Source organism: Armigeres subalbatus, chromosome 2 (assembly GCF_024139115.2).
Source record: "Armigeres subalbatus isolate Guangzhou_Male chromosome 2, GZ_Asu_2, whole genome shotgun sequence".
Lineage (NCBI taxonomy): Eukaryota > Metazoa > Arthropoda > Insecta > Diptera > Culicidae > Armigeres > Armigeres subalbatus.
This window is the reverse complement of record NC_085140.1, coordinates 151451491-151462559: the sequence shown is the minus strand read 5'-3', so window position 1 is coordinate 151462559 and position 11069 is coordinate 151451491. Positions and strand designations below refer to the sequence as shown.

Here is an 11069-nt window from a genome sequence, read left to right as displayed (position 1 = left end):
TTGCCATCAAATGATTAGGAGCTTATTTTCAGCATCACATAACGCAAGAGAGGGTAAAACTTTACGTTGCATTTGCATAGAACAGTTTAGGAGGTCCTCGATTCGGTGCATTGTGGCACTGTCGTGTGGAGCAGGTGGAGCATGGTTTTCCGTGTCGTTTATGGCGATGTCGTTCCCGCATCTATGATGCCTTTGCTTGAACAAATCATTTTATATAATGGTTGGACATGTTAATAATTCATTCTAGTTCTCAAATCTTGTGGTAGATACTTCTGCAGACTGTCAAGGCGGTGGGAGGGACATTGCCTATGAGTGGCAGAGGCGGCTATGCTCGGGGCGGCAGTATGGTGAAAGCAGTTTCGAGACAGTTAGGATTCAGTTTTCATACTTAAGTAGGGGTTCCATTTTTCCCGGGAATTAACTTATCGGGAAACGGGAAATAAAATGTTAACATCCCGGGATCCCGGGAAATAAAACAATTTTGCGAAACTCAAAATCGTAACTTGAAATAATAACTAGGATAATAAGGATAAAAATATACTCTCGACCTCAAGGGATTGATAATTGGTACATTGTGCAAAAATGATTAACGAGTTGTTGAAAAGTCTGAAAATTTTTCTTTGTTTAGTTTGATAAGCGTTACCTAGGTCTATATCTAAGTCTGCAAAACGCTCGCTATATCATGAGCATCAGATGGCGAAGTTTCAGCATCTACTCTCGTTAGAGAGTAAGATTTGTTATGTCCAGATGATTCCTTGATTCTTCCTTGATATGGACGAGAAGACGGCTTTGACAGGATTTGTTCTGTTATTGCCGGAAGATTTCTAACATCAACCATTCTGGTACTCGTCCGTATATATTATTAATGCAAACAATATTTTGGTCATATTTGATTTATAATACGAACCTTGATTTACACTTGAGCACATTTTGCCTTTGCATTTGAAGTATGTAAGCAACAAATGTTTTTTTTTCAAAAGCGAAAAAATACGTTCGGACGATCGTTTTATGGTCGTACTTTACAAATCATAACTATCAATATTAAATGAATCTTTCTGTCAAACTTTGTTTTAAATTACGAGCAGCACCAAAAACGCATAAAATTGCATAAGTTTGGCGAGTTTTTTGTTATTAGACTGTTGTAATGGCCTTATAGTAAAGACCTGAAATATGTTAACTTTCGTACTCTGACATATCCAGACAGTAAATTCTCAATAGTTCACTATAATTTAGAGAAAGAAAGCAATATCTCAAAACAAAAACGATTGTTCAGAACATGAATCTGCTTGGAACACGTATCGGGGTCTGAATCAATATACTATGAAAACAGTAACTTTTGTGAAAAACCGTTCCCCATCATTGCCCATTAAGCTGTAAAAATGTATGAATACGTTAGCAACATGGGAAATTTAACAAGGGAAAATATCGTCGTTGTTGCTAAACGATTTGATGCTGGCAACAAAAGTTATTGGGGAAATATTGAATTGTGGGAAATTCAATTTGACACGTAAAAGAATAACATCAATATCAATAATGAGCATTTCTGTTATATAATTTTGCTCACAAAAGTCAGATTGCTTCGCAACAACAACTGACTTTCAACTTAGGATCTATTATATGATAGCGATGTGTTAAATATATTCAAATAGATTCTGGGCTACTTCACGAAACGATCGTTTACATAAAAGGCCATTCTCATAGTAATTTTCATATAACCTTCAAATGGCACGTGCACAATCATATTACGTCCAAATCAGCTAAAAATTTGGGAGGACTATTAAAATAACAAAACAATCGTTTAAGCACAGGGGAGCGAAAAAGTCAAAATTTGAATCACTCTACTGTTCCATATTCCATCTCACTGAACATATATTCATCTAATCGCAAAACAAAGCATCGATCTCGTCGCTTCTTTTTTGCTAACATGCGTGCTGAAAAAAATCACGATAGCATACTTCAAAGTCTTTTGTGTGTAAACTTTTTTAGCAGTGCATAAAACCGAAATTTGCTTTGTCCAAAATAACGAGATGAAAAGTTGTCTTCTTTTTTGTTGCTGACAAAAAAATTCGGATCTTTGTCATTTACCTCCGACTTGTAGTGGGTTTTCTTTTGTCGCTTGTTTCGCATACGCATGGTATCCGTTCGAAAGTTTTGTCATCGGAGATCGGAAACAAGAATAAGGTTGTCCGATCAGGAATAGAGTCGCAATTGAGTGCATATTAGATTCAAATAGATTTATTCCTCGAATAGCAGAGTAATACAATAGTTTTTGAACGATTTAATCAGATAGGTATGTACCAAACAGTCTTACAAATTACTACACATTGTCAATATTCGTTTACTGATTCGTCGGCAAAAAGTATGAAAATGCAACAAAACGTTTATCCTGGAATAGTTGCCAGCTACATTTGGCTGTGTTGTGCTCATAAGCATTGCACAAATTTAATTGTAGTTTGATATCTCAAAGAGTTGAAAATCTGTAGATCTTCAGATACAATTTAGTTAGATACTATCGGAAAGCAGAGATTTCTCTTTGAGTAGTCAAGTAGAAGTAATCACGAAGTCCGAACTCCTAGGGTTTCTGCTGCTGTTGTTGTGGTTGCACGGAAGCCGATTGTTGCTGCGTTTGGCCAGCTGGTAGTTGGCTGTTGGGCACATTTGGCTGAGCTGCCTGTGGTTGCTGTTGAGGAGGAGGAGGTGGAGGTGCTTGATTGTTGGTTATCGGTTGTTGTGGTCGCTGAACAGGAGGAGGAGGTGGCTGATTTTGTTGTTGGGCAACTGGCTGTGCCTGATTTCCGGACGGTTGATTGTTAGCTTGAGGATTTTGGTGAACAGCAGCACCGTTCTGAGTTGATTGTTGTTTAGGTTGAGGGGGAGGTTGTTGGTATTGTGGTTGGGGTGGTTGCTGCTGATACTGTGGTTGGGGTGGTTGCTGCTGATACTGCGGAGGGTGTTGATACACGTTTGATTGTTGTCCCGTTTGCTGTTGATAGTTTGGATCTTGGTGGTGTTGATAGACTTGATTCGGATGCAGATTCACCTGCTGTGGATAGCCTTGTTGGGGGTGGGCTTGATATTGCGGTATTTGGTTGGGATGTCCTGGCTGCGGTGGTTGATTGTAAGGTTGATTTTGCGGAATAGCATTGGGATGAACTTGATAAGGTCCGGCCTACAATGAAAAGAGGGTGAACAATAACGACGGAATATATTAACAATGTCCATTAATAATCAATTTTGAGGATACAATTTTGCAGTCATCATAGTTAACTTTTACCCGTTGAGCGTAGCATGTAGTCCGTTAGGGACCAATTTCATCAGCTACGCGTAACTCTTTAGCGGTGCTTATCCATACATACGGTTGAATTTAACCTGGTTTAAGCTTTTAGCGGAGGTGAAGAATTTGGTCCAAGTGAAAGATTCGATAATGGAATAACGCTGAGAGAAGAAGGTATTTTCTGACTGCAGAAGTCATTTTTTGACGCCTTTGTTTTTTTATTCTTTATTTGAGTGATGGTGACGCCTTCGTAAAAATTGGGCTATACAGGGTCCGTGACGAGGCCCTCCTTAGCCGTGAGGTAAGACGCGCGGCTACAAAGCAAGACCATGCTGAGGGTGGCTGGGTTCGATTCCCCGTGCCGGTCTAGGCAATTTTCGGATTGGAAATTATCTCGGTATAAGGGTATCATCGTGTTAGCCTCATGATTAGGGTGGCTCAAATTAGTATGGGAAAAACTTTGTTCATACATTTGCATACATTTTTCCATATAAACTTCCAACGAGTTTAGCACTGCCCAAACGTTGACCGATTTGGCTGAAATTTTGTCCAGAGCATCAGGGCATCAAATAGAACCGAATAAGAGGGCGGCCCATCAAAAAATTTGAAAAAGTGTTTTTTGAGCCACCCTACTCATGATATACGAATGCAAAAATGGTAACCTGGCTTAGAAACCTCGCAGTTAATAACTGTGGAAGTGCTTAATGAACACTAAGCTGCGAGGCGGCTCTGTCCCAGTGTGGGGATGTAATGCCAATAAGAAGAAGAAGAAGAAGGATCCGTGACGAATTTTTGCAGTTCATTTCTAAACGGTTAAACAGCATAACAAGATTCAGACATATCTAGCATCAATAGATATTTTCGCAGTAAATTTCAAATATTTTTTTTCTTTTTTTCTATGATTGCAGAAAAAAGATTAAGATGTATCTGGAAACACTGGATATTTATAACTGGTGTAAATTTGCTAAAATTAGGCCATCCTTAGCTGTGCGGTAAATTGAGCAACTACAAAGCAAGACCATGCTGAAGGTGGGTGGGTTTGATTCCCAGTCCGATCTAGGGGATTTTCGGGCTGGAAATTTTCTCGACTTCCGAGGGCGTAAAAGTATAATATCATCGTGTCAGTCTCATGATATACGAATGCAAAAATGGCCTGAAGCTAGGAATAAACTCCTCAATTTAAACCTCCGTGCTACTTATGAGGGTGTCGCTAAGTCAGTGGCTTGTCTTAAGCAGGTACCAGAGTCTATTATATAGAGTTGGGTAGAGTGAAAACAAATCTACCTTTTGATCTGCTAAACCACCCACTTATCGTGCAAAGTAAGTAAATGCTTCTTGGTAGTAGGAAGTAGGGAAGTAGGAAGAGGGGTCTCCAGTAGCCTTGCGAGCAAAGACGTAGGATTGCCAATCCGGAGATGGCGAGTTTGATTTTCGGTCCGGTCTAGGATGTTTTCGGGTGGGAAACATTTTCGACTCCCTGAAGGAGGTCCTTCGCTTCCTAGCTTAGTAGGGAAAGCACCTGTCTAGCGTACTGGTGTCGAGGGATCAAACCCCACCGAAGGAAATGGTCGAACTAAATCTTTCACATGTTGTGCAACTGCACAAATCGAGTTTCAGACATAGTAATTAATTTCCACTCCGGGTGGCTAATACCCGGAATATAGGCAATTGACTTTGATTGTATTGAAAAGCAGGCCAAGTTCCAGTTTGAATGTAGAGCCATTGAAGAAGAAGAAGTAGGAAGTATTGTTATCGCCTGAAAATTATTATGGCGAATCAAAATGCAAGACCTAAAATTTATGAGATTTGTTATAGAAAAAGCTATTGAAAGCAATGCACCTCCCAATTAAGTAGCAACATGAAACTCACTTGTTTGCAGTTTGTGGATTTGGGAGGAGATTAAAAAGCTTCAGAACTGAACTCTCACATGAAGTCACTTGCAGGGTTGATAAGAAATGAAAGTTGCCAAATTAATAAGATGATTATCATCCAGAATTTAGTGTTGGCAGATCCTCTTTACGTTACTTTACTAACAGAAACTTTGGTAGGTACCAAATCAATATTATCTTCCTCTTGCTAGTTACGGTAAAGACGGGCGTGACTGTCAATTCACATGCTTTTAAAATTCTAAATAGAGCTCCAAAAACAACATGATTACACCGTAACAATGCTAAAGCACTCTGTCATTGTCAAAATCCAATTGTACTGCAAAAAACATTGTACTGTTTAAACATTCCTCTTAGAGAATGTCTAAACAACATCAATGCTACTGGCAGCAGCTGATCTTAAAACTCACATTAGGTCCGGGGTAGTACCCCTGTGGCATGTTGGGATGCGGTGGGAGCTGTAAAATATATTCAAAATTAGATATCACAATAAGCATGATTATGTTCTATCTTGTTACCTTTCCCTCTGCAATCAATCGCTGAATTTGCTCCTGATTCCGCCGTTCATATTCTAAGTATTCCTCATGGGTAAACTGAGGCTGGTGGTCAACTGTGTCCCATTCTGGGTCTTTCTGGAACTCATCTCGTTTGGTCTGTTCGATAAATTCTTCGTAGCTAATTAGTCCGTCCTTGTTTGTATCCGCTTCCTGAAATACATGCTCGCGCATTCGTTCCATTTCTTCGGCACGTTCTTTCATATCGTCTTCAGGATGTCCCGCTTGGTACATTTTATTCAGCTCATTGATGAACAGTACCTTCACTTCGTTTTCATCCCAGTACCCATTTCCATCGAGGTCATGCAGCATGAAGAACGTTTTTGGATCGAAGTCCTGTCCATCCATATGATCTTGCTTCTCCCAAACCTCTTCTAGTTGAGCTTTGTTTCCGGGATGATGGATCTTTTCGTGATTCTCGTGCGTTTCCTTTTGTTTCTTTAAATCTTCTTCGTATTGTTTTCGATGTTCTTCATCCAACTCGCGAAGCTTTTCCTGTTTTTCAAATTCCTTCTGAAGTTCGTACTCTTTGAATTCCTGTCGCCGCCGGCGATCATTTTCGGACAAATCCTGGGACGTTTTCAAAATTAACTTTTTCAAATCATCGATTTCAAAAGTGTGCTGATTCTCGTGGTCCAGATGTTCAGCAATTTTTAGGTGATCTCGATCAATGTGATTGGAAAGTTCGAATTGCCGAGTGGCCAGTTCACGCAAACGCTGAAGCTCGATTCGCTTCAGCTCATCTAACTGTGAACGCACATTGTGATTCACATATTCTAATTCCAATGCAATTTTTCCAGACTGCAAACAATTGTTGTTATAAAAATTTAAAAATGAATATTTAATAAGCAATAAGACGTACTCTGATATCATTTTCTGGTGCTTTGTCTAGTTTTTCTCTGAATACAGGATCGCTTTCCAGAACTTTGACTACTTCCTGCAAATACTTATTATACTCTATCACATTCTGAAAAAGAAAAGAAAATCATTTTAGCTTTATCATTACATCGATGAAATTTCGGTACAAGTTGACTTACATTTCGGCATTTCGATTCGATTATGGTAAATTACCTACCCGATTCTTGTTAGGACCGATAGGTAGGGTAAGACACCCAGAAATTGCCCTAACCCAGGTATCGCCCAACTATTTTAAAATATTCCTTTCTCGAAAGCTAGTTGTTGGAAACAGTTAAAGTTAAAGTTTTTTTTTTCATAATTATTTGATAATTGTATGGAAAAACTTGGACTATAACTGTTTTCCACAATCAGTTTCGAGAAATGAAGATTTTAAAATATGTGGGCAAAACTGGCGTGAAGATGATTCCAGAGTGTCTTACCCTACAAGGACAGGTACTTTCGAAATCATTCGATTCAAATTAAATTTTCAAATGAAACTATCAATGACAAATATCGTGTACCTAATTATCCCGAGCAAAGCTTGAGAACAAATCGATAATTAATTTTGTTGTTGTAAAGCCGCCTAATTTTGATAGCTCAGGTTGATATCCTTTTGGTCTTTTTAACGGTAAAAAAAATCGAAATCTATAGCAGACATATCTTACTGTGACATCATATCGAAAACTATTCCTGCTGTTGATGAAACAAATTGAAAACTAATTTTAATATCAATGTTTGTTAGAAAAAAAAGTAATAAGTTTGATGTCATATCATACAATTTAGAAATCTACAGCAATATGAAATCGATAACGAAAATTAGAATTTGATAACAAATCATGATTTCAATTTGATGTCGACATCGAAATATGTTTTCAATTTACTCTATTTATGATATCAGACATTGCTCGGGATGTCTCAGAATTGGTTATTCAATGATTTATGGAATTAATCGATTCGAAGTAGATATTTTCGCATATTTAATAGATAGTACGTAAAAATCCAATCATGTTATATTGTCTTGTCGACAATATGTGACTTTTTTCTTCAGTGTACTTACCTCAATATGTTCCACGTTGCTGTCCTTGACCTCCTCATCTTTCTTATCGGTTTTCGGTGGTTGCGTTACAACCGGAAGACTGAGAACATTGTCCAGGAGTACCACTACCAGGAGAAAAGCTCCCACGAAGGAGACCTTGCCACTTTCGAGCATAATTCGAAAGGGACTGTGGGGCTCACGAGACACTGCGAAAGAAAGATGATATGACCAGCTGTGCAAAGTTGAAACTTAAACGCTATCTTATGAATCAATCAAATTGTATATTCTATATGTTTTAATTACCACTAATTTTAGGAAGAAACAAAAGTCCAGAATAAAAGTTCGGAGAAAACCCGAAATTGGAAAAATTGCGACGCGCTGATGTGATGACTGATGTTTTGTTATTATGAGAGTTCTTACTGACACTGACATTATCACTTTTGGTTGCTTGACGTGGTGTTCGTTATGCATGGGCGTCGAGTTGAGGAGGTCCCTCTGAGAGGCACAGAAACTGAACAGAGAATTGAACTTTCCCGTTAAAATGTTTTATTCGCTTATTTAAGGTCAACTTTCCAAAAGAACCCATATTTATATTTGAAGCTTCTAACTAACTAAAATTCACCCGATGTTCGTTCAAAATCGGGCCAATCTATAAAAAAACCAGAGTTACTTTATTCTCATGCGTACACAAATGTGCTACTGAGACTCTTACTATACCAGCTTATAGCACATAAGAATCGAAGTATGCTGAGCAATCAAGGGACGTATCAATCAAAATTTTTAGCGTGCTTTGGATGTGACACCTCAGAAAACTTAAGTGCGCGTGCCCCGCGCTCGTCGCCGCGCGCTTTCTCAAGCACTTTCTCAATTTTCAAAGATTATTCCATTTGTATTCCTTTTTTTTCCACTAACAAAAGCGAATGATGAAAATTAATGGCAATGTGCAGCGTCGCATATTGAAATATGTGAATGTCCTAAATTTGGAAACAGATTACAATTCCTATATATTGGATAATTGTGGTCAATGTTTAAAATTGTTTTTTCCTGGATAATAAGGAAAAGTACATCAAATTTCCCAACCGTGTATCCACTGAAACTAACTTAAATAAAGGAGAAGAGATGTTAATATTATTTGCAAACTAAGAATTTTCATGATAGAATTAGATGCAAAATATAGACCACGTGGACAGGTTTTGGTCAGTTTTAGATACCCTCCCCTGCGTGGACATTTGTTCATATAATTTTTCAAAAAAATATTTGGACCTAAAATGCTCACGTGATATATGGACAACCTCTAGAATGCAACTGAACAGTAACTTTCCCATTAAAAGAGGTTTTTGAAGTCATTCTTATGTTTTTATTGAAAACTAATTCAAACAATTATGTAACTCATATAAATACTTAATCGAAGATGAATGTTAGTAATAAAAATTTCGCTTGGAAAAACCGCTTAAATGTTCTTAAAATCATATTTTTTTTTGGAAATTTCGCAATTCAATCGAATAAGTAGTATATCGGCTAATGTGTCCTCTCCAAGCAAAGACCTTTGCTTCGTTAGCACAAGTGCTAATGACCTTTCGACACTTACTTGTGTGCAAGGAATTCCCAAGAAAACAGCAGCCTTGAAAAGATCAGGTTTAGAAGATTTCATGCTTTGCCAGTGATCTAGAATACTTTGTGCCTCTGGTCCTGTTGAGTATAGCTTTAAACGTCCCGAATAGAATGATATTATACATCTATTTTTCTAGTTATCGTTTTTTGATTACAGCGAATTGTAATGGAATTTTTAATGGAATCATAAAAAGTATCAAACAATAATTATACTACGAATAATATTCATGATAGCGTCTATAATAATTTGATTTTAGATGATACACTCAATGGGTCGTTAAGTATCGTTACCATTCAAAAAGGCCAATTTTTTCATATATTTTATTGGGCGATTTTACCAGATATCATTAGTTTATCATCATTTCTTTTTCTTGCAATGATTCGGAGTATAATCGATTTTAACAAAGAAGATTAGTAGTATGAGATTTCGTAAAACGAATTCCGGACCAAATAATTATTCAGTGTTTAATCCAGATTGAAAAGCGTGTAATAATTATTTAATTATATGATAACCGTATTATAGGTTGTATAATATTATTCTACGAACTACGATACTGGATATGATAGTTAAGAAGGTTTTTTCTCAGTTTATAATAAATAAATGATCATCAAACAAGTTTTATTTATATTTAATTTACCATCTTCTTATATAATTATTATTTACCATCTTATATTATATTGAAATTTTGATATTATCATCAGTGCCTCTTCGCAGATTTCGATGGTGCTGCATGTTCCTGTAAGAAATCAAAGAAAACAATGAATACCAGCTTGAAATCAGTCCTGGATGTGCATTTTTCATGCCCCAATTTCTTGATAAGCATGCCCCATGGAATAATTAGAACGCCAGCGCTGATTTTTATATTACATGGTTATTAAGCCCATCATAAACTATTCTCACCTTCGTTTTTTCGCTGCTCAACCACATCCGCTCGCGCAATGGCGTACTGTTTCCCGGTATGAGGTTGATATTTCTGGAAATAAACAATAAAGATATATTATTCAAGTTTTGTATAATATAGTTTATACTTACATGCATTATAATCCGTTTAATTTTAGGTTTTCTTTCGCACAAACACATTGCACACCGCCATTAACTTCGAAAAAAAAACTTGAATGGCAGTTGGATCTGTTGCCGATGCGTTTGTCACTATCACACTGAAAAAGAAACAACTTCATTTCTGTGTTGCTGAGACGATCCCCACCAGTGCGTAAATAAAGCCAAAATAGCAACCTCTATCATGACGCGAACGCGCACCGGTCGTTGGTAAACGGGTTTGGGAAATGTAAACGCAACCTTCGGTGAATAGCGAGTTGGCAAATTTGGCGACCCGCTCCAACCGTTGCCAAACCATCACACGGAAATATAAAGTAACCCATAAATAAAAAATCTGCCGTCTGCTGAAAAATTGTTCGGGTACTCATCATCAAAACCATTGTGATGGAGGTCAGTTTAGTTTGGATTTCAACTGATTGGCGGCGCTAGTGCATATGAAATAACCTGATAGGTTAGATATCTCGAAATCTGGAATTTTTAGAATATTGGCGTCTTCTACAAAGTTGTTCGGGTGGTCAAAACCATCATGACGAAAACAAGTTTAATTTGAAATAAAACCGCTTGGCGGCGCTAGTGAATTGGAAATAACCTAAAAGGTTAGATATTTCGATAGTTGAAATCTTAAGAATATTGTCGTCTTCTACAAAATTGTTCGGATGATTAAAACTATCATGACGAAAGCAAGTTTAGTTAATAATACAACCGCTTGGCGGCGCTAGTGTATTGGAAATAACCTGATAGGTCAGGTATCTCA

The 11069-nt window shown here is 37.4% G+C and overlaps 1 protein-coding gene and 1 long non-coding RNA gene across 3 annotated transcripts; both read right to left on the bottom strand.

Annotated features, from left to right (window-relative positions):
• Window positions 1–2219: 2219 nt before the first annotated feature.
• Window positions 2220–8107, bottom strand: LOC134211023 (nucleobindin-2). Of its 2 annotated transcripts, none has more exons than XM_062687548.1 (6): window positions 7951–8107; window positions 7669–7879; window positions 6577–6681; window positions 5679–6515; window positions 5571–5618; window positions 2220–3169 (listed from the first exon to the last, which is right to left on the bottom strand). In XM_062687548.1, exons 2-6 carry the CDS (start codon window positions 7819–7821, stop codon window positions 2573–2575), a joined length of 1740 nt encoding a protein of 579 aa, XP_062543532.1. In that variant the 5' UTR covers window positions 7822–7879; window positions 7951–8107; the 3' UTR covers window positions 2220–2572. The 2 variants fall into 2 exon arrangements, with proteins under 2 accessions (XP_062543532.1, XP_062543533.1); XM_062687549.1 differs by having other exon boundaries at window positions 7669–7853; window positions 7951–8104.
• A 1767-nt stretch (window positions 8108–9874) lies between these two features.
• Window positions 9875–10419, bottom strand: LOC134215293 (uncharacterized). Its single transcript, XR_009980104.1, has 3 exons — window positions 10292–10419; window positions 10160–10232; window positions 9875–9995 (listed from the first exon to the last, which is right to left on the bottom strand). It is a non-coding gene; the product is annotated as an uncharacterized LOC134215293 (long non-coding RNA).
• Window positions 10420–11069: the final 650 nt, after the last annotated feature.

Coding starts and splice junctions, on each gene's coding strand:
- LOC134211023 (XM_062687548.1), bottom strand. CDS start 7,821: ATGCTCGAAAGTGGCAAGGTCTCCTTCGTGGGAGCTTTTCTCCTGGTA. Junction 6,682..7,668: donor GCAACGTGGAACATATTGAG/GTAAGTACACTG, acceptor TTTCTTTTTCAG/AATGTGATAGAGTATAATAA. Junction 6,516..6,576: donor CACCAGAAAATGATATCAGA/GTACGTCTTATT, acceptor AATTGTTTGCAG/TCTGGAAAAATTGCATTGGA.